Source organism: Bos javanicus, chromosome 9 (genome assembly GCF_032452875.1).
Source record: "Bos javanicus breed banteng chromosome 9, ARS-OSU_banteng_1.0, whole genome shotgun sequence".
NCBI classification, from domain to species: Eukaryota; Metazoa; Chordata; class Mammalia; order Artiodactyla; family Bovidae; genus Bos; species Bos javanicus.
Window position 1 is genome coordinate 103,542,120 of NC_083876.1, and position 24,168 is coordinate 103,566,287.

General features: G+C 41.9%; 2 protein-coding genes across 2 annotated transcripts; one reads left to right on the forward strand and one right to left on the reverse strand.

Annotated features, from left to right (window-relative positions):
* Positions 1–49: 49 nt before the first annotated feature.
* On the reverse strand, positions 50–24,038 carry DYNLT2 (dynein light chain Tctex-type 2). Its single transcript, XM_061428610.1, has 4 exons — positions 23,712–24,038; positions 6,270–6,476; positions 1,545–1,703; positions 50–335 (listed from the first exon to the last, which is right to left on the reverse strand). Exons 1-4 carry the CDS (start codon positions 24,036–24,038, stop codon positions 225–227), a joined length of 804 nt encoding a protein of 267 aa, XP_061284594.1. The 3' UTR covers positions 50–224.
* LOC133254329 (endogenous retrovirus group K member 24 Env polyprotein-like) lies at positions 9,560–17,248 on the forward strand. The gene is made up of 2 exons (XM_061428609.1): positions 9,560–9,997; positions 15,528–17,248. The coding sequence occupies exon 2, from the start codon at positions 15,891–15,893 to the stop codon at positions 16,941–16,943; it is 1,053 nt and encodes a 350-aa protein (XP_061284593.1). The 5' UTR covers positions 9,560–9,997; positions 15,528–15,890; the 3' UTR covers positions 16,944–17,248.
* Positions 24,039–24,168: the final 130 nt, after the last annotated feature.

Genomic DNA, 24,168 nt, shown 5'->3' on the forward strand with positions numbered 1-24,168 from the left:
CTCCACTTTGAGGTAATACAATGTTAATAAATATGATAACTAGTAAGTATAAAGGTAAAAATCCAGCTTTTACTTGTTTGTTGTTAAAAGAATACAATTAAGAAGCTTCAATTGGAGATACAAGAATATAGTTAATCAAAACTACCATGAAGTTCACAAGTCTATAAATTTTCATGTATTTTAGGAAAGTTTAGAAGTAAACACTCTTTGGTCCATGGAACAAGCTATTCACAGTAGAGAGCGAATACTAAGACCAACGCCACATAAGTTTCCGTCTCATGCTTCGCGGAAACCCAGCTGTCCCACGCCACATCCCAGATCCATCTGCTGGCAATCTAGGACAGAAATGTTCAGAAGGCCCATTTCAGATCAAACATGTTAAAAAGTGATTCTTTAATCTATACAAGTTTGGTTTCTTCAGAAGTTGCATCACTCACTATCTTAGCAAGTTTTATTTTAAAAGTAGTTTGTCCAATTTTCCCTTTGCTGATAAGACTTAATAGTGATGCTTCCTGGGCCCACCTTCTCTTTATTGGAGAGGGTAAGTTGTCTAACATAGAGAGACCACCTTAGCAGTGTGTGTCCCGGGGCAGAAGAGGAGGCGCTCTGTGACTCAAGTCTAGGGGTTTTGCGTGCAGTACCATGCTGTCACACTCCATAGTCAGGCATTATCCTTTCTACCGCAGATCTTCAACCAAAAGTTTGTTAGGGTCTTGTCTTGAAATGAAGAAATGGTACTGATCCTATAAGCAGGCTGTTAGAGAAATCCTAACTCCTTTGCTTCATGTACGAAGCCACACAAAATCTGATTTTTCTGTGGTGAGCTTCTCCCCTCAGGAGGTTGAGTCTGCCTTTCCACCCCATGAATATGAACTGACCTTGGGACTTGCCCTGAGCAAAATAATGCGATGCTGTGCAGCTTCCAAGAGAGGCCTTAGGAAGTCTTCTGCTCTCACCTCTGGAATGCTGCGAGGAGCCCTGTGTAAGGACACCATTCCTCCTCTGGAGGACGATGGCTTCTGTGCAGGGGAACCAACGGTCACGACTGTGAGCAAGGCTGTCTGGGACCTCTGGGCCAGCTGCATCACCAGATGGCTGAAACTGCACCACTTTCCTCTGGTGAGGCCAGAAGAAAGTCCACCCAGCCTATCCAGACTGAGCTGACCCACAGGACAATAAGCAAGCACGTGACTGGTGTCACAAGCTGCTCACTTCTGGGGTGGGGCTGCCTAAATACACCCCAGTCTCTCTGGTTATCAGTCAAGTCCGTGTTGTCTTTGCACTCCATGTTTTCTCTGCTGGGACTTGCTGCCTGATCTTTAGCACAGCTGGTTCCTTCTTGTAGTTTAGGCATCAGAGGATGACCTCCCCTTCTCCAGATCACCCCAAGGGGCCACCTGTCCACCTGGAAGCTCCCCATTCCCTAAGTGTGCAGGTGGATGTGGTAGAATTCTCTCCTCCCTGGGAGCCTGGTGACTGTCCTGTGGGCAGCAGCCTTCCCTGGGCCAAGTCCTCCCACCATGTTCCCACATGGAGGTACTTACATTGATTGCTTGACCTGTCTTTTGAATAAATAATACTTTTATAATGAACTTATAACGGTGGTATCCAAATTCTTTGACTGATGACAATATGCGGTCTGCCAATTCAAGTGACAAATGAGAAAAGACTTTGTCGTCATATTTGACATCTTGAAGACTTTCCTTTAAAAAAATTAAGAAAGATATTTTAATTTTCAAATTTTAAATAAAAATTGAAGTAGAAAATGTGTCTAATTAATATATGCAGCTTTTGGAAACATACACATATCTCTAACCAAATGATATTAAATGATTTATATGCTTACCAATTTATTTCAATAACAATTTGGAAAAAAATTTGATTTGGTTTTAAAATTATGTTCAATTGCTCTTCATTAGCCATCCTTAGGAGAAGGCAATGGCACCCCACTCCAGTACTCTTGCCTGGAAAATCCCATGGATGGAGGAACCTGGTGGGCTGCAGTCCATGGGGTCGCTAAGAGTCAGACACAACTGAGAGACTTCACTTTCACTTTCATGCATTGGAGAAGGAAATGGCAATCCACTCCAGTGTTCTTGCCTGGAGAATCCCAGGGACGGCGGAGCCTGGTGGGCTGCTGTCTGTGGGGTCGCACAGAGTCCGACACGACTGACTTGACTTAGCAGCAGCAGCAGCAATCCTTAAGTTTTCCTTTACTAGGTTACTCTGCCAAACATTTACTAGGGAGACACAAGGTATTTTTTTGCCACTGGGCCTGTGGAATCTTAGCTCCCTTACCAGGAACTGAACTCACACCCCCTGCACTGGGAGCATGGAGTCTTAACCACTGGACCTCCACGGACTCCCTATCCCTGTCTTCTTGTCTCCCTCAGTTAAAGGCCACTTCTTTCTAATCCTGTCCCTATGGCTGCTCACTCTACTGCTTTTTTCTGTGACCTCCAGATGAGTAATATGGAAGTCAAAGACTGCTCATCATGTTTGTCAGTAAATTAACATATAGCTGGGAGTGGGGAGACAGATGTGGGCCATGAAGCACTGCATGTTTCTACAAACCACAAGCAGACTTGGACCAGCTGGTGAGCAGGTGGCACCTGCCTTTGATTAACTGACTGAGACCAATGACAAACTAACCAATGTTCTAGGTTCTAACGATAAATGGATGCCTACCTGCTAATTTTACAGGCAAATAAAACCAAATAAATTACCCATTTTTTGGTTGTGCTTCCCTTCTAGAAGGCTTTTGGATCTGAACTGGGTCTAGAAGCATTTAGTTCCCTCAGGCATTTAGCTCAATCTTTTGGACACTTAGCAACATCCATTCTCTTCTCAGTTTGCCTAAGAGGTCCCAGGCTTTCTCTATTAATACATACATGCTCCATTTTAACAATTAATGAATAGTTGCTATAGGAAGATACCTACAAGCTCCAGCAGTGTATATTATTTCTGTGTCTAGAATGGTGATAATGTCCCCTAAACACAAAAGAAAATCCCTAGCCTCTTTGTGACCACAGCCTTCCCCCTACATATCCAATAAGCTGTTCCAAGCCCCTTCTGCTCAATGCAGTTCCGTAAATGATCACATGTAAGCACAACATGAAATTCTGCTATACCAAATAAACTTGAACGCAGCCAGTGTTGTTGGGCCAAGTGAGAGACACTCCAAAATGCCTGCTGTTAGGCCACAGGGTTAATAATTATTTTACTGTATTGAGTTGAATTTATTTCCAAGTTATGAGTGATAATATAGTTTCTGAATATTATCTGGTTATTATTACTTCAGTTTAGAAATGTATCTATGTCTATGGTGGTAGAGGGAGGTGGGGGAAATGGGTTTCCTAAATATTCTTCTGTATTAACATATTCATTTAAGAATTAATTCTGATACAGTTAAGGGGATGTAAATCAAGGAAATGGCAACCCACTGCAGTATTCTTGCCTGGAGAATCCCACAGAGGAGCCTGGCGAGCTATAGTCCATGGGGTTGCAAACAGCTGGACATGACTAAGCAATTAAGCACACGAGCACACGTTATATTATATACACAAAAGAAGTTAAATGCACGCCTTCTTCCCAACAGCTAGCTTACATCAGTTATTACTAAGGGAATTCATTTGCACATTTGAGGCGGGGGAGGTAATGTTAAACAAGGAGTACCCTTGGAGGGGGGTTAGGCAGGGTAGAATCCCACGGTGGGAACCTGGTCGTCAGAAATCTCCTGGGTGCCTGATGCCCAAAGGTGAAAAGGGGATTCAAAAAGGTGGCCCCTTAAACAAACATTCTGAAATTTGAAAGTTTTTAATTTGGCCCTTTATTAGGAAAGATGGTGAAGGGGATTCTTTCCATCTGAACAATGTAGCCTTCAGACACAAACGCTAGTATAATTAATATTGGTATTCCAGCATCAACTGTAAAATCGAAGAAGCTTTGTTGGACTAGCCTGAAAACATGTGTCTGAGTTTCAAACAACTGTCTTAAATGAACTTCAGATTCCACCTTGTTTAATGAAGAAGAAAATCCACACAAAAGTTGGGGATTTCCTATTCTTAGGATGTTTAGTGTAGTCATGAATCAGGTTTTCGCACATATTCAATATGGGTTTTATTTTTCACTCATTCCTTCAAATATGGGAGAAACATGGAACCTGAAAGATAAATAATTTATGGATAATCACAATGGTGTGATGACTCACCTAGAGCCAGACATCCTGGAATGTGAAGTCAAGTGGGCCCTAGGAAGCATCACTATGAACAAAGCTAGTGGAGGCGATGGAATTCCAGTTGAGCTATTTCAAATCCTGAAAGATGATGCTGTTCAAGTACTGCACTCAATATGCCAGCAAATCTGGAAAACTCAGCAGTGGCCACAGGACCAGAAAAGGTCAGTTTTCATTCCAGTCCCAAAGAAGGGCAATGCCAAAGAATGCTCAAACTACCGCACAATTGCACTCATCTCACACCTAGTAAAGTAATGCTCAAAATTCTCCAAGCCAGGCTTCAGCAATACATGAACCATGAACTTCCAGATGTTCAAGCTGGGTTTAGAAAAGGCAGAGGAACCAGAGATCAAATTGCCAACATCCGCTGGATCATGGAAAAAGCAAGAGAGTTCCAGAAAAACATCTATTTCTGCTTTGTTGATTATGCCAAAGCCTTTGACTGTGTGGATCACAATAAACTGTGGAAAATTCTGAAAGAGATGGGAATACCAGACCACCTGACCTGCCTCTTAAGAAACCTGTATACAGGTCAGGAAGCAACAGTTAGAACTGGACATGGAACAACAGACTGGTTCCAAATAGGAAAAGGAGTACGTCAAGGCTGTATATCATCACCCTGCTTATTTAACTTAGATGCAGAGTACATCATGAGAAACGCTGGGCTGGAAGAAGCACAAGCTGGAATCAAGAAATATCAATAACCTCAAATATGCAGATGACACCACCCTTATGGCAGAAAGTGAAGAGGAACTAAAAAGCCTCTCGACGAAAGTGAAAGAGGAGACTGAAAAAGTTGGCTTAAAGCTCAACATTCAGAAAACAAAGATCATGGCATCTGGTCCCATCACTTCATGGGAAATAGATGGGGAAACAGTGGGAACAGTATCAGACTTTATTTTTCTGGGCTCCAAAATCACTGCAGATGGTGATTGCAGCCATGAAATTAAAAGATGCTTACTCCTTGGAAGGAAAGTTATGACCAACCTAGAGAGCATATTCAAAAGCAGAGACATTACTTTGCCAACAAAGGTCCATCTAGTCAAGGCTATGGTTTTTCCAGTGGTCATGTATGGATGTGAAAGTTTGACTGTGAAGAAAGCTGAGCCCCGAAGAATTGATGCTTTTGAACTGTGGTGTTGGAGAAGGCTCTTGCGAGTCCCTTGGACTGCAAGGAGATCCAACCAGTCTATTCTAAAGGAGATCAGTCCTGGGTATTCTTTAGAAGGACTGATGCTAAAGCTGAAACTCCAATACTTTGGCCCCCTATGCGAAGAGTTGACTCATTGGAAAAGACTCTGATGCTGGGAGGGATTGGGGGCAGGAGGAGAAGGGGATGACAGAGGATGAGATGGCTTGATGGCATCACCAACTCAATGGACCTAAGTTTGGGTGAACTCTGGGAGCTGGTAATGGACAGGGAGGCCTGGAGTGCTGCGATTCATGGGGTCACCAAGAGTCAGAGACAACTGAGCGACTGAACTGAACTGAACTGTTGGATCTTTGAAAAGACAAGAGAATTCCAGAAAAACATCTGCTTCTGCTTCATTGATTATCCTAAAGCCTTTGACTGTGTGGATCACAACAAACTGCAGAAAATTCTTCAAGATATGGGAATACCAGACCACCCAACCTGCCTTCTGAGAAATCTGTATGCAGGTCAAGAAGCAACAGTTAGAATTGGACATGGAACAACAGACTGGTTCCAAATTGGGAAAAGAGTAAGTCAAGGCTGTATATTGTCACCCTGCTTATTTAACTTCTATGCAGAGTACATCATGATTCATGGGGTCGCAAAGAGTCAGACACGACTGAGCAACTGAACTGTTAAATGAAATACCAAAAGAAATTCTTTTTGATTTAGCTTTAATCATAGCATCAACATGAAGATTATTCAGTATGACTACAAAGTACTTTCAGAGGCAAATGCTACAAAAAAAAATCGGTCAGAGTAACTATACTGCCATAAATCTTAACATGGTTTGTCACATCCCCAAAATTAAGATATTGCTATCATATATACCTATCAACCTACCTTTAGTATCTGCTGGACTTTTGTTTCTACTGAATGAGCCTGGAATTTTTTCAATGGCTCCATTCTATATGAATTAGCAAACTTTAGTTTTGCCAGGGCACTCTTCCATTCTTTACCTAGATCAGCAATTGAGTCATCAAATGGAGGCTCTACATACTGAACATCATGAATTGATTCTCTCAGTCTTTCTCTTAAAATTTGTGCATACTGAAAGGAGAAGGAGAGAGACAGAGAAAGATGATTTTTTAAATTCCATAATGAAATTTCAGTTTTAAGGACCCTGGGGCAGTGGGACAGGGCTGACACAAAGCTTGGAAATCCATTACAACAGACATCTATGATTATGTGGTTGCGAAATCCTAGAGTCAAGCCTGGCTATCAACTTGAACAAGGAGAAAAAATATACAGGTGTCATCTATCTATCTATAAACACAAAAACACACAAACACAAATTTGAATGCATAGGTTTAGAACATCCGTGGAAGATGCGGAAGAACTAGAAACAAGAGTGGCCTTTGAGAGGGCAACTGAGTGGCTGAAAGACAGTCACGTAAGGAAGACCTCTCAGGCTCCCTACTCGGGCACTGGGGCTTCCCTGGTGGCTCAGCGGGTAAAGTGTCTGCCTACAATGTGGGAGACCCGGGTTCAATTCCTGGGCTGGGACGATCCCCCGGAGAAGGAAATGGCAACCCACTCCAATACCCTTGCTGGGAAAATCCCATGGACAGAGAAGCCTGGTAGGCTACAGTCCATGGGGTCCCAAAGAGTCAGACACGACTGAGCAACTTCACTTTCGCTTTTCTCTCTGACATTATGAAAATATTATCCTTTATTGCCTTCTTATAATTTTAATTATTTTATCTTTGAATAAATAATACATTTGTTTACTCTTAAGTTTTAATTGAAAAGACAACAAAAGTGGTATATTTGGTATATATGTCATTCCATGCTTTTGACATTCAACATTTATTTGATAACATTCAACCTGCCTTAAAGAACTATTTATTTAGTGGCTATTATGGTTAAGTACGGAGAAGGCAATGGCACCCCACTCCAGTACTCTTGCCTGGAGAATCCCATGGACGGGGGATCCTGGTCGGCTGCAGTCCATGGGGTCGCACAGAGTCGGACACGACTGAAGCGACTTAGCAGTAGCAGCAGCGTGATTAAGTATGGGGTTCCCAGGTGCACTAATGGTAAAGAACCTGCCTGCCGAGGCAGGAGATGTAAGAAACATGGGTTCCATCCCTGGGATGGGAAGATCTCCTGGAGAAGATCTACTGGAATGGCTACCAACTCCAATATTCTTGCCTGGGAAATCCCATGGACAGAGGAGTCTGGTGGGCTCCAGTCCATGGGGTCACAAAGAATTGGACACGACTGAGCAATTAACACTTTTACCTCAGTTAGGAATGGGAGCTTCCCAGGTGGCGCTAGTGGTAAAGAACCTGCCTGCAGATGCAGGAAACATGAGATGTGGGTTCAACCCCTGGGTTGGGAAGAGTCAGACACAACTGAAGTGACTTAGCATGCACACACAGTTAAGTACTCTATGCTCTGAAGTTACAGTGGTGAACTTCATTATAACAACCAGAATTGTTTTACTTGTATTAACTCATAATAAAAGTCTGCATCCATGGAGTTATCCTTCTAGTGGAAAAGGAAGTGAAGTCATTCAGTCATGTCTGACTCTTTGCAACACCATGGACTGTAGCCTGCCAGGATCCTCTGTCCTTGAGATTTTCCAGGAAAGAATACTGGACTGGGTTGCTATTTCCTTCTCCAAAATAGTGGTAATTGCTACACAAATAAAATAATATGACTTGATAGAAACTCACCATGAGGGTTTAATTTGGACTGAATAATTGGAGAAGTCTCTTCTGAAATAAAGTTTGGGCTGATGTCTAATAGGAACGGGAAATAGGCAGGACAAAGTACTTAACATTTTCTGAGAATAAACATGTGTTTGGCATGTATGAATTATTTAGAGTGGGGAAAATAGTAGTAATAGAATAAGGTTTAAAAGGCATCATGTAGGACTAAGTAGAATATGAAAGGGAAGTTGAAACTTACTCCCAGAACAATGAGGAACCACTGAAGGATTTGAACAGGCGAATGGAATTTATTCCAGGGATGCCTGTTTATTCCAGGAATGCAAGGATGGCTCAGATAACCTCGATGATGTGATAACTCACCTGGAGCCAGACATCCTGGAGTGCAAAGTGGGCCTTAGGATTCATGACTATGAACAAAGCTAGTGGAGGTGATGGAATTCCAGCTGAACTATTTCAAAACCTAAAAGATAATGCTGTTCAAGTGCTGCATTCAAAATACCAGCACTTTTAGAAAACTCAGCAGTGGCCACAGAACTGGAAAAGGTCAAAAAGGCAATGCCAAAGAATGTTCAAACTACTGCACAACTGCACTCATCTCACACACTAGCCAAGTAACACTCAAAATTCTCCAAGCCAGGCTTCAACAGTATGTGAACCAAGAACTTCCAGATGTTCAAGCTGGATTTAGAAAAGGCAGAGGAACCAGAGATCAAATTGCCAACATCCTCTGGATCACTGAGAAAGCAAGAGAATTCCAGAAAACATCTTCTTCACTGACTATGCTAAAGCCTTCGAATGTGTGAATCACAACAAACTAGAACATTTTCGACATGCCAGACCACCTTACCTGCCTCCTAAGAAATTTGTATGCAGGTCAAGAAGCAACAGTTAGAACTGGACACAGAACAACAGACTGGCTCAAAACTAGGAAAGGAGTATGTTATGGCTGCACATCATCACCCTGCTTATTTAACTTACATGCAGAGCACATCATGCAAAATACTGGGCTGCATGAAATACAGGCTGGAATCAACACTGCTGGAAGAAACAGCAATAACCTCAGATATGCAGACGACACCACCCTTACGGCAGAAAGCTAAGAGGAACTAAAGAGCCTCTTGATTAAAGTGAAAGAGGAGAGTGAAAAGCTGGCTTAAAACTCAACATTGAAACAACTAAGATCATGGCACACGGTCTCATCAGATCAGATCAGATCAGATCAGTCCCTCAGTCGTGTCGGACTCTTTGCAACCCCATGAATTGCAGCACACCAGGCCTCCCTGTCCATCACCAACTCCTGGAGTTCACTGAGACTCACGTCCATCGAGTCAGTGATGCCATCCAGCCATTTCATCCTCTGTCGTCCCCTTCTCCTCCTGCCCCCAATCCCTCCCAGCATCAGAGTCTTTTCCAATGAGTCAACTCTTCGCGTGAGTGTTGGGAAGCATAGTGCAAAATAGCCATAAAAGGAGAAAGTCCTTGGAAAAATGGCGAAGGGCCAGAAATACCCAGCCTTGCACTGCGGACAGAAAAACATCTCCTGCCTTTGGTTATGCTCGGCGCCAAGAGTTAATAGGGATGTTACTTGTGAAAGCGGGTTGTGGGATAAGCCCATGAGTCATTTAGAGCACACTGTCCTTGAAATGTTTTTACTGATTATGTGTTAACTCCATACGCACTCTGCTGACCGTATACTTTAAGCTCTTTGTTCCTGCTTCTATAAAAAAACTTGACTGCAGAAATAAACTTGCCAGTCCTTGCCAGAGACTGTCCAAGTGTCCTTCTTTCAGGTTCATCGCTTCCAAGTCCCGGGGAGAAAAATCCCCAACAAGTGGCGCCCGAACAGGGACTTGAGAGGAAGGCTGAACAAAGCGACGAGCCCCTGCAGAAAAGGTAAGCAGGATGGGGCAACATAGCAGTAAAATTCCTTTCATTTCAATAATGCAATGAACATTGGGGTACACATGTCTCTTTCCCTTCGGGTTTCCTCAGTGTGTATGCCCAGCAGTGGGGTTGCTGGATCATAAGGCAGTTCTATTTCCAGTTTTTTAAGGAATCTCCACACTGTTCTCCATAGTGGCTGTACTAGTTTGCATTCCCACCAACAGTGTAAGAGGGTTCCCTTTTCTCCACACCCTCTCCAGCATTTATTATTTGTAGACTTTTGGATCGCAGCCATTCTGACTGGTGTGAAATGGTACCTCATAGTGGTTTTGATTTGCATTTCTCTGATAATGAGTGATGTTGAGCATCTTTTCATGTGTTTGTTAGCCATCTGTATGTCTTCTTTGGAGAAATGTCTAACTGGAGCCTATTATACAGAGTGAAGTAAGCCAGAAGGAAAAACATAAATACAGTATACTAACGCATATATATGGAATTTAGAAAGATGGTAACAATAACCCTGTGTACGAGACAGCAAAAGAGACACTGATGTATAGAACAGTCTTATGGACTCTGTGGGAGAGGGAGAGGGTGGGAAGATTTGGGAGAATGGCAATGAAACATGTAAAATATCATGTAGGAAACGAGTTGCCAGTCCAGGTTCGATGCACGATGCTGGATGCTTGGGGCTGGTGCACTGGGACGGCCCAGAGGGATGGTATGGGGAGGGAGGAGGGAGGAGGGTTCGGGATGGGGAACACATGTATACCTGTGGCGGATGCATTTTGATATTTGGCAAAACTAATACAATTATGTAAAGTTTAAAAATAAAATAAAATTAGAAAAAAAAACCATCAATAATGCATCATTTTTTGAAACAAAATGGTGTTAATGTTTCAAGAGATCAGTTGAACAACTGCTATCATATTTTACTGGAACAATTCATGGTTCCCAGAAGAGGGGACACTCAATCTAGACATATAGAAAAGGGTTAAAAATAATATTTTGGGAGCATATCAGCAAGGGTTACATGGTCACTCATACGGGCTATCATAGAACAAATTGAAGGGCATAACGTTGATTTGTAAGTAAAAACTATTTGATCTTTACATGAATATGAGCTTAAGGAACAAGATATGCAAGGTGCTTTGAAATATAAGAATGTTATGCTCAATCAGACACAATCCTTAGAAAAACAACTTAGAGACATATATATACAGGACATGTCAAAACTGAAGCCACTTAGAACAGAAGTCATTTCATTCAATGGACAGCCCAAATCTGAGGTTTTTCCTTCTGCTCCGCCTGTAACAGCAATTGCTAACTTTGCTCATACTAATCATTTCACTCCTCCTCGGGAGATGCCTGCTTGCACTTTCGCTTTCCCAATTCAATTTAATCAACCTGCCCAAGGCCAAAATACTTGGGCTAATCTAGATTTGGGCATGTTGTCTAGCTTTAAGAAAGCATGAACTCTGTATGGACCTACTTCTCCATACTGTATAGAATTTCTTGGAGGATGGGCTGGCCATTGGATGCCATATGATTTTTTTTTTCAAATAGCAAAGATGATTTTAAATCCTCAACAATTACTGCAATGGCAAATATGGATTAACGATGAGGCCCAACAGCTGATGATTGACCAGCAATCTCATGGTAACCCTGCCAGTTTAACCTATGATATGCTCACTGGAACAAGAGCCATGGCTGATATGATTGTGCAATTAGCTAATATTACCCCTCAGATGTTACATTTCATTAAAGAAACTGCCTGCAGGGCATAAGCAAAGGTTGATAGCACCAACTCTGATGGTTCATTTGTTAAGATTATTCAAGGACATGAAGAGGAATATTCTCAATTTATAGGAAAATTAAAGGATGCAATTGAGAAATCTATTAAGGATGTGACTTTACAAAATATTATTTTAAAAAAACTTGCTTTTGAAAATGCTAATGAGGAATGTTGATCCGTGCTCAGACCAATTCGAGAGACTGGCTCTCTTATGGAATATTTGAAAGCATGTAGGGACATCGGATCTATGTCCCATAGAGCAAAATTGGCAACACTGGAAATCTTTAATGTTCAGAAAGCTGCTAATGCCAAATGTTTTAACTGTGGGAAGCCCGGCCATATGAAAAAACAATGTTGCATGCCAACACAGGCCAGAAAAAATAATATTACTTCTAATAAGAAGAGACCCCCAGGAGTATGTCCAAGATGTAAAAGGGGGTTCCATTGGCTGAATGAATGTCATCCTAAATTTGATTAGGATGGAAACACCTTGAACTCCAGTGCACAACAAAAACAACAGGGAAACTGATAAAGGGGTCATCCTCTAGCTCCACTACAAAAGGAGGACCTAACGTTATGACGCTACAAGCAGCTACATCTAAGAGTGCTTGCACCTAGTCCTTATGATATGGAACTAATAGAATTATACAACCCCCACAAAATTCCCACTGAATATTACGGCCCAATTCCACTCAGGACAATGGGACTGATTTTGGGATGTAGTAGCCGCACAGTGAGAGGTTTAGTGGTATTGACTGGTGTTGTGGATGAAGATTATGAAGGGGAAATACATGTTATGGTAAATGTTATGAAAACGGGAAATGCATACTTACAAAAAGGGGAACGTTTCGCACAATTATTACTTTTGCCATATGTTAAACCAATGAAGGCATCTGATAAAGTTCAGCAGGGAGGCTTTGGCAGTACCAACCTTACTGCTGCACTATCCACCTTATTAAAGGAACATCATAAACCCATGCTTACTTTACACATACGGGGAAAAAATTTCACAGGCATGTTAGATACCGGAGCTAACATTTCAATCATTAGAGCTGCAGAATGGCCCCTTGATTGGGGTAAGGTTGTGGCTCCCACTAGACTATTAGGAGTGGGTGAAGCTGATGCCACAAAAACTTTTGTCAGTGCATCCTATTTGCAAGTGTATGGCCCTGATCAAATTGTAGCTTATCTTAAACCATATATTACTAATATCCCTATCAATTTATGGGGATGGGATTTTCTTGAACAAACGAAAGCCACAATTTCTTTAAATGAACCTTTTTAATGGGGGCCATTGAATTAACACCTCTGCCTCTCAATTGGGAATCTGATACCCCAATATGGACACCTCAATGGCCCCTAACTAAAGAAAAATTGGCAACTCTTACACAATTAGTAAATGAACAATTACAAAAAGCTCATATAGAACCTTCGTTTTCCCCATGGAATTCCCATTTTTGTAATAAAAAAGAAATCAGGAAAATGGCGAATGTTGATAGACTTAAGAAATGTTAGTAATACCATGTCACCTATGGGGCCCTTACAACCCGGATTGCTCTCCCCTTCTGTGGTACCAAAGGATGGTCTGTAGTTATCATTGACTTACAAGACTGCTTTTTTACTATACCTTTGCACCCTAAAGATAGAAAACGTTTTGCCTTTTGAGTTCCTTCTATAAATCACATGGCTCCTGTTAAAAGATTCCAATGGAAGGTGCTACCTCAGGAAATGATGAACTCCCCTACCATTTGCCAATATCTCATATCTGTTTTATTACAACCCATTAGAGACAAGTATCCTACTGTGTTTATAATTCATTATATGGATGATATACTTCTCACTATGGAATCTGAACTCTGTTTACAACAGTTATATAATGAAGTTACTATTACTTTTCAAAATCATGGCCTGCTTGTAGCACCAGATAAAATTCAATTTATTTAATTGAATTTAACCCTTTAATTATTTAGGACATGTTATGGAAGAATCTAAAATCAAACCTCAAAAAACTCAAATTTCTGTGCATTCTCTACGCACGCTGAATGATTTTCAAAAATTGCTAGGAGATATTAATTGGCTGCGGCATCTGTTGGCATCCCCACCTATGCCTTACAAAATCTATTTAAAATTTTAGAGGGATCCCCTGACCCTAATAGCCCTAGGCAACTAACAAAAGAGGCCAAAGAAGAACTGGCCTTAGTGGAGAAATGCATTCAACAATCTTTTTCAACTTGGCTAGATTATGATCAACCAGTTTCTTTATATATACTCCCTGCTGAACATTTGCCCACTGCAATTATAGCTCCGCATAGCCCAATAGAATGGGTATATTTACACACTAAACAGTCTAAAAAAATTGTGTCATATACTGAGAAAATAGGGCACTTAATTCTGTCAGGAAGAAGCCATGTACAAACTTTGACTGGATTTGATCCATATGCAATACACATTCCCTTGACAAAACAGGAATTGCAAATTGCCTTACAGTATAACCTGACCATGCAAATGGAATTAAGTGATTTTCAAAATGTTATCGCATTTAATTTGCCAAAAAGAAAATTACAGGACTTTCTACAATGTACTAAATTCATTGTAACTAATATCATTGCATCCCAGCCTATTTCCAATGCACCCACCTATTCATTGATGGCAACAAGAAAGGCACAGCAGGGATTGTCGGCCCTGATATCAAAGAGAAATTATCCAACACCTATTCTTCAGTACAAAGAGTTGAGTTGTATGCTTTATATGCTCTTTTGTCACTTCAACCATTATCCTTCAACATATATACTGATTCCAAATACCTTGCTTCCCTTTTTCCTGATTTTGTTACCGCCTTTTTATACAACCTAGATGAAGAATTATATACTCTCTTTTCACAGACTCAGGCTTCAATTCGTTCATGTACGGAACCTTCCTTTATTGCACATATACGTGCTCATTCAGGTTTACCTGGCCCTCTGGTCGCAAAAAATGATGCTGTTGACAGGCTCATAGCTCCCATTTTTACATCTGCCAATGACCAACACGCTAATCTTCATACCAATGCTAACAGATTGCACTCTAAATACCATATTCCTCTCACTGAAACACGACATATTATTAAAACCTGTGATGTCTGCACCCCTCTGCGCTTACAAACTACGATTTCAGGAGTTAATCCCCGGGGGCAACAACCTAATTCCCTTTAGCAATCTGATTTCACTCACTGCTCCTTAAGAAAATTTTCTTTGCTTTTTGTCTCACTTGATACATTTTCAGGCTTTATCTGGGCAGTACCTGTCTCTTCAGAATCCAACAAACACACCATTTCCGCACTCTTACTCACCTTCCCCATCATGGGGATTCCTTCTGTCTTGAAAACAAACAATGGACCTGTATTCACCTCGCATTCATTTCATTCATTTTTATCAGAATGGAACATAACACACATTACAGGAATACCCTATAATCCTCAGGGTCAAGCCATTATTGAAAAGAGCCCACCGCACTCTAAAACTCATTTATTAAAACAGAAAGGGGAAATATGGAAGAGGAGATACACTTCTTATCCCATGAACCCTCAATTACTATTATCTTACCTAAACTTAACAAAAAATAATTCTGACACTCATGCAGATAGACATTTTACAGAAGACAAAAACAGCAAATTAGAAATCAATACACCAATATGGTATAAGCAATTTAATCAGTGGTTGCCAGGAATCTTACTACTCCTAGGCAAGGGTTATGGTCTTGTCATTGCAGATGGAGAGGAAATCTGGGTTCCCCTTTGCCATGTCCGCTACTGAGAAGGACCCCAAGACTGGACTTCCTTGGGAAGTGACGAAGTTGACGCGAAGGGTCTCATCAATGACCCTGGAGGAGCCAATGAGGAAACGCCATCGTCTGAATCCTTACCCGACATGGGCTCAAGTGAAAAAACATGACTCGTCAGGCTGAGCAGACACTGAAGAGCAAGAGGAACATCATACTTGCTCCTGGTTTAATAGATAAAGCATTGAGGGCTTTCATAAATCTAAGACAAGTTTCTGGACTGATAAGGACATATTGCTGAATTGGTATAACGGGGGCTTATCACCCCCACGACCCAGGATTGTTGTCCCCATTATGGGGCCAGAGCAATGGCACATTTGGAAAATTCCAGCAGCCTTAGAGCACTTTGCTAGTGTTTATGGGACTATGGGTGTGTTTCGTCCTTCTAATTATACCTTCCTATACAATAGTACTGGCTATATTCAGTCGTGTGTTCACCTTCCGTACTTGTTTATTGTAGGGCATTTTGATATTGACTTATCAGCCAAAATTGTCAATTGTACTGCATGTGCATTGTATACCTGCCTTAATCACACCATTTCATATCACAATGCTAGCATTGCGCTAGTTAAACAAAGATCTGAGTTATGGCTTCCCATAAACTTAATTGAGCCTTGGACTGATTCTGTATTTCTTTCTGTATTGTTGAAAACTGGGCTTAGGCGATCTAAGCACATCATTGGGTGGATTATTGCAGGCATCTTAAGCCTTATCTCCATTGTGACTGTAGGAACTTTGTCTGGTATGGCTTTACATAATTCTATACAAAATCATGATTTTATCACTGCTTGGCACAAAGACTCTCATGATCTTTGGACTCGACAAGCTCAAATAGATCAGCAGTTACAAACACGAATTAATGAGTTACAAACTGTGGGTATCCACTTAGGAGATCAAGTGCAGCAACTGGCTTTCCAAACACGTATACGTTGTCACTGGAATTTTACTTCTTTTTGTCTGACTAACATGCCCTATAATAGCACTGAATATCCTTGGAATAAGGTTAAGGAGCATTTGCAGGATCTCACAAATAACTCAAGTTTAGACATCAATTTGTTGAAACAACAAGTTGCTAATTTTCAAGTTAGGGTACCTAGGGAATTGTATAGCACTCAATTCTATGATACTTTAACCAAAACCCTATCGTCTCTAGACCCTAGAACTTGGCTTTCAGGAAGCAATATTTTTATATATGTATTAATCACTCTGCTCTTTTTGTCCTTGATTATGGGATACAGAAGTGTCTACTCAAGACTCCATGCCTCCCACAATGGAGTCCAACTAGCAGCCGCCATGCTTAATTTGAAAACAAAAGGAGGATATATTGGGAAGCGTAGTGCAAAATAGCCGTAAAAGGAGAAAGTCCTTGGGAAAATGGCGAAGGGCCAGAAATACCTGGCTTTGCACTGCGGACAGAAAAACATCTCCTGCCTTTGGTTATGCTCGGCGCCAAGAGTTAATAGGGATGTTACTTGTGAAAGCGGGTTGTGGGATAAGCCCATGAGTCATTTAGAGCACGCTGTCCTTGAAATGTTTTTACTGATTATGTGTTAACTCCGTATGCACTCTGCTGACTGTATACTTTAAGCTCTTTGTTCCTGCTTCTATAAAAAAGCTTGACTGCAGAAATAAACTTGCCAGTCCTTGCCAGAGACTGTCCAAGTGTCCTTCTTTCAGGTTCATCTTCTTTCAGCTTCCAAGTCCCGGGGAGAAAAATCCCCAACGAGGTGGCCAAAGTACTGGAGTTTCAGCTTTAGCATCATTCCTTCCAAAGAAATCCTGGGGCTGATCTCCTTCAGAATGGACTGGTTGGATCTCCCTGCAGTCCAAGGGACTCTCAAGAGTCTTCTCCAACACCACAGTTCAAAAGCATCAATTCTTCGGCGCTCAGCCTTCTTCACAGTCCAACTCTCACATCCTTACATGACCACTGGAAAAACCATAGCCTTAACTAGACGAACCTTTGTTGGCAAAGTAATGTCTCTGCTTTTGAACATGCTATCTAGGTTGGTCATAACTTTCCTTCCAAGGAGTAAGCGTCTTTTAATTTCATGGCTGCAGTCACCATCTGCAGTGATTTTGGAGCCCCCAAAAATAAAGTCTGACACTGTTTCCACTGTTTCCCCATCTATTTCCCATGAAGTGATGGGACCAGATGCGATGATCTTCGTTTTCTAAATGTTGAGCTTTAAGGCAACTTTTTCACTCTCCACTTTCACTTTCATCAAGAGGCTTTTGAGTTCCTCTTCACTTTCTGCCATAAGGGTGGTATCATCTGCATATCTGAGGTTATTGATATTTCTCCCAGCAATCTTGATTCCAGCTTGTGTTTCTTCCAGCCCATCATTTCTCATGGAGTACTCTGCCTATAAGTTAAATAAACAGGGTGACAATATACATCCTTGACTTACTCCTTTTCCTATTTGTAACCAGTCTGTTGTTCCATGTCCAGTTCTAACTGTTGCCTCCTGACCTGCATACAAATTTCTCAAGAGGCAGGTCACGTGGTCTGGTATGCCCATTTCTTTCAGAATTTTCCACAGTTTATTGTGATCCACACAAAGGCTTTGGCATAATCAATAAAGCAGAAATAAATGTTTTTCTGGAACTCTCTTGCTTTTTCCATGATCCAGCGGATGTTGGCAATTTGATCTCTGGTTCCTCTGCCTTTTCTAAAACCAGCTTGAACATCAGGAAGTTCACGGTTCATGTATTGCTAAAGCCTGGCTTGGAGAATTTTGAGCATTACTTTACTAGCATGTGAGATGAGTGCAATTGTGCGGTAGTTTGAGCATTCTTTGGCATTGCCTTTCTTTGGGATTGGAATGAAAACTGACCTTTTCCAGTCCTGTGGCCACTGCTGAGTTTTCCAAATTTGCTGGCATATTGAGTGCAGTACTTTCACAGCATCATCTTTCAGGATTTGGAATAGCTCAACTGGGATTCTATCCCCTCCACTAGCTTTGTTTGTAGTGATGCTTTTCACAGCAAATAGATAGAGAAACAATGGAAACAGTGACAGACTTTATTTTCGTGGGCTCCAAAATCAGTGCAGATGGTGACTGCAGCCATGAAATTAAAAGATGCTTGCTCCTTGCAAGAAAACAAACCTAGATATCATATTAAAAAGCAAAGACATTACTTTGCCAACAAAGGTCCCTCTAGTCAAAGCTATGGTTTTCCCAGTAGTCATGTATGGATGTGAGAACTGGACCATAAAGAAAGCTGAGAAGTGAAGAATTGATGCTTTTAAACTGTGGTGTTGAAGAAGACTTGAGTCCCTTGGACTGCAAGGAGTTCAAATCAGTCAATCCTAAAGAAAATCAGTCCTGAATATTCTTTAGAACTGATGCTGAAGCTAAAGGTCTAATTAAAAGACACTTACTCCTTGAAACTAAAGTTATGACCAACCTAGATTGCATATTTTTTTTAAACTTATTTAATTGGAGGCTAATTACAATATTGTATTGGTTTTGCCGTACATCAACATGAATCCGCCATGGGTGTACACGTGTTCCCAATCCTGCACCCCCCTCCCTCCCCCCCTCCCTTGACAGCATATTAAAAAGCAGAGACATTACTTTGTCAACAAAGGTCTGTCTAATCAAGGCTATGGTTTTTCCAGTGGTCATGTATGGATGTGAGAGTTGGACTATAGAGAGAGCTGAGCACTGAAGAATTGATGCTTTTGAACTGTGGTGTTGGAGAAGACTCTTGAGAATCCCTTGGACTGCAAGGAGATCAAACCAGTCCATCCCAAAGGATATCAGTTCTGGGTGTTCATTGGAAGAACTGATGTTGAAGCTGAAATTACAATACTTTGGCCACCTGAAGCGAAGAGCTGACTCATTTGAAAAGACCCTGATGCTGGGAAATATTGAGGGCAGGAGAAGGGGACAACAGAGGATGAAATGGTTGGATGGCATCACTGACTCAGTGGACATGGGCTTGGGTGGATTTCCGGAGTTGGTGATGGACAGGGCGGCCTGGCGCACTGCAGTTCATGGTGTTGCAGAGTCGGACACAACTGAGCGACTGAACTGAACTGAAAGCTCTAATACTTTGGCCACCTGAGGCAAAGAACTGACTCACTGGGAAAGAACGTGATGCTGGGAAAGATTGAAGGCAGGAGAAGGGGATGACAGAGGATGAGATGGTTGGTTGTCCAACTTGATGGACATGTGAGCAAGCTCCAGGAGTTGGTGATGGACAAGAAGCCTGGAGTGCTGCAGTCCATGGAGTTGTAAGAGTCGGACAGGACTGAGCGACTGAACTGACTGAAGGATGGCTCAACATCTGCAAAGTAAGCAATATGATACAGAAAAAGCTTTGACAAAAATTAGTGCCCATTTCTGATTAAAGAAAAAAACTCTCAACAAAGTGGTTATATAGGGAATGTACCTCAGCATAATAAAGGCTCTATCTCTACATCAAAGGCCCATAGCTAACAGCATACTCATAAAGATACTCATATATATATATATTTTTTTTAATAACTGTTGGATTCAGTTTGCAAGTATTTTATTGGGGATTTTTCTATCTATGTTCATCAAGAACACTGGCCTATAATTTTCTTATTGTAAACTTGGCTGGTTGTGTATTAGGGTAATGCTGGCCTTGAAAATTAGTTTGCAAGTATTCCTTTCTCTATTTTTTGGAAGAGTTTGATAAGGACTGGCATTAATTCTTTTACTATTCCACAGACCCCACCAGTGAGGCCATCTGGTCCTAGTGTTTTGTTTTAGGGAGGGTTTTGATTACTGATTCCATCTCCTCACTAGTAATCAATCTGTGAATTCAGATTTTCTCTTTCTTCATGATTCAGTCTTGGAAGGCTGTATGTTACTAGGAATTTATCCATTTCTTCTAGGTTGCCCAAATAATTGGCACAGTGATTTCTTATGATCTTTTGTATTTGTTATATCAATGTTAATTTGTTCTCTTTTAATTTCTAAGTTTATTTACTTGAGTTTTCTCTGAAGTCTTGGTCAATTAGTCCCCTCTCCTCACCAAGGACTCCAAAGATAATAGAAGTTTTGCCTCAAATTTTCCCATAGATCACTGATGTCTAATTTTTTTTTTTTTGGTTTCCTACTGCCATCTCTAATTCACTAATACTGTTCTGCAGTGTCAAATCTGCTGTTGATTCCACTCAGTTTATTTTACATTAGATTTTCAAATGTATGTAGACAAGTGAGACTAATCAAGTTTTCAATTATCAGTAATTTAAGGTTTTGGAATTGTTGGTTGCAAGCAACAGGAACTGATTCTTGTTGACCACGTACATAACTAATTGGAAAGACATGACGTAGCTCAGAGAATGGAAGAAAAGGCTGAAGAACCAGGCACTTAAGGCGCTTCAGTATGCCACTTCAATTTAATCTCGATCATTTTCCTGAATTATTCCAGGGAGAGTTCATCTAATCAGCCTAGTTTTGGTCTCATCGTAAGGATAAAGTTAAGGAGGGTGATTGACAGTCCCACCAAAACTCTATTTAATGGGGAATGAGTTCATTCTCCAAAGGAAAACTGAGATGCTACTATGAAAGAAAATAAATGGGCACAGGAGAGAGAAAAGATACTTAATGATTAAATTGTGTGTCCTAATTTTTGTGCTCAGGATCATGAGAGTCATCAGCTACCTAAAAGTTAGGAATGACAATTAGTAACTCATTGTCCTTGGGCACACTTAATGAGCATTTGTGAAGTCTGAGTCTCTTTCCATTTATCCCTCATTTCAAATTTCTGACCTGTAAAAGCTCAGACTTTAGAGACAACTATAATTAATCACATTCATTATCAAATAAGAAATAACTGCCTTGTCCATGTCCCCCTTTCCCCAGATTCTGGCTTGTACACTGTTGGGGGCCAGTGTGAGGAACTCCGCCCATGGCAAAGGTCATGAGGAAGGAGGCTCGACATACGCAAAGGCGGGATCCAGCCTCAGGAGTCCCCCTGGAAATCCTCGAGCATCTAACCCCATAACCAGAGCCTGCCTACTTTACTACTTGGTGCTCTCACCTATGCCTCTGACTTTACGGGGGGCTGTCTCCCACACCTCTTTCGGAGAAGGAGTTAACTTAGAGCTCCAGTTAATAATAATTCCTGGGCATGATAGGAGTGTTTCAACCTACAAACTCCTCTGAAGGTTCTCTAGCCTGCCTGACGGGCTTGTCCGGCCACATGTGATTGCTCACAGCCTCCCAACCGTGAGAGGCACGAGATGCTTTAAACTTTCTAAAAACAGTTTCCTTAGAAAAGTTAGAAACTATTAGTATAAGTATAATGGGCTGGTTAAAAATTGTATTGAAGGGTTTTTCATTTGTTGAGCCAATGTTTGTTGCTAAGTCTCCACATCCCCTGCCCTTACACACATTAATGAATATATAGAAGAAATAAGTATTAACCTTTGATATTAATCACGTTAGACCTTAGGCTAAGTAAATTCTTTCCTTAACTAAAACCCACTACACCCTCACCCTATAGGAATGTAACTTTATTTGGGTGGCGTCTGTTTTAAGAATAATCACCCTTGGAGAAAAAAGTGTTCTGGTTGACTGACCACTGTCACAAGGAGAGAGTCATAAATTGTCAGCAGGCCCCCCTGGCCAGAAGATGATGTAACACCCCTAAGACCTCTGTATACATTTGTATGAAGCACCTGACTTTAATAAAAGTCAGGACTGCTGTCCCCACGTGACTTTTGTATAACATCTCAGTGTATAAAAACAGACTCTGGAAAATAAAGAATTGGGATCAGTTCCTCGAAAGACTGGTCTCCCCATGTCGCTCTCTCTCTCACTCTGGCTGAGTCTCCATCTGGAGCGCGGAACCCACCATGCTTACTAATTATGCCTGGGCTTCTAAGATCCGACCGGGGAGGCCTCAGTGCCTCCTCTCCTTCAGGAGAATGGAAGGACGCCTGCGGCCTACGTAAGTGGTGCAAGCTTGTTGTCTTGAAGTTTTATTGGTCTCCCGCGTAAACCAAGCTACTCAGCCTCTCTTCTCCACTGAATTTTCCTACTGAGCTATCCTCATTCTATTACTCTTTATATCTTTGATGAATATTTAAATAGTCGCCTAAGCCGTCTCCCCTTCGAATACCCTGGATCAGCCGGGGCTGGACCCCGGCAGTACACCAAATGTACCTGTCTGTCGTCCCCTCCTTTTGGATTCAAACTTACTTTTCAAGACTTCAGATCTTTAGTAGACAGTAAGTTTATAAACGGCAGTTCAAAAATAGAAATACTTTTCACTACTGTAGGTGACCTATGGTTACTCAGGCTTATATACAGTATGGTTTCTGGGAGCATGAGTTTTAAGTCCAACACATTAAGCAGTCAGCCTTGCTGTGCTCTCAGTTCTGTGAACGTGCCCTTACTTTTTTCTCCTTTTGCTTCTCTTTCCTCTAAAACGGAGACAGCAAAGAGCAGTCATTAGAACCTGAAATGTTACCAAGACTTTTTTGGGGGTGGGGGTGTGGAGGGAATCAAGATCTTCAAAAATTCTCTCTCCTCCATCCTGTTGATTATGGGTCCCATTAAGTAGGTATTAAAAGAGTTACAGACAAGTGGACCAGAAGTCCCAGCTCTAATTACTACAATTCTGTACCCCTGGATAAATTATTTTCTCTCTTAAAAGTCTCAATAAAATATGGAGTATTGATCACTAATGGTTTCCAGATTATGGTCACATAGAAATCTGGTGCTATATCCCCAATAAAACTGAATGACATTATCCATTAGTTTCAGATAGTAAGTTAATGTGCAGAATTATTTTCAATTTAACACTCTCTTTTTTATATTCTTCAAATACTGAGACTGCTGCTGTTAACAAAAACTCAAAACATCTCATTGTTCTGCTTGGTATATTCAAATATTCTTGTTTTAAGGCACACATACACTGGCTTCTGGTTAGTAAATCTGCCCTCTGGTTTGAGTAATGACATTAAACACACTAAAATTACGCATTTCTGGAAAAAGTTCCTCTCGGGAAACCTGAGCTGAGTAAATTGGAAGAGCTGTTTCGGTCCACGCAGTGCTCCACGGTCTACACCACAAAGGCGGGAGAGTCCTGCAGCCCAGAGGGCGGCCCATGCCCCGTCTTCGCACTCACTGCCTCCTTCTCGAACATGCTAGGCCTCCTCTCTTTGCGAGGCGTCACCGGCGGCTGCTGAGGGGTCGGCATGGAGGGCGCCTTCGCGCCCCGACCGCGCTTCTCCATCGCGTCGGCACTCCGAGCCGCCTTAACCTCCGCCCCAACGCCTCCGCCGCTTTCCGCGCGAGTGCCTGCCTCGCGCGTGCGTCGCGCCAGCCGGAAATGCGCCTCAGGGAGGGGGCGTGGCGTGCGCGCGTCATCCCTCGGCGTCGCGGCGGGAAGCCGGAAGTCATGGAGGTAGCGTCCGGGTAGCGGCGTTTCCAGAGCGCGTCTGAGTTCGTCCATCAGGCTGCGACGCGGGAGGCACCGTCTTGACTGCAGCCGGTGCCGCGGCGGAGGAGGGCGGGTCGTGTCCGCCCGAGTGGGCGCCTGCTGGGCCCCACTTCCGCTCTCGTGCTCCCTGGTGTCGCCGACC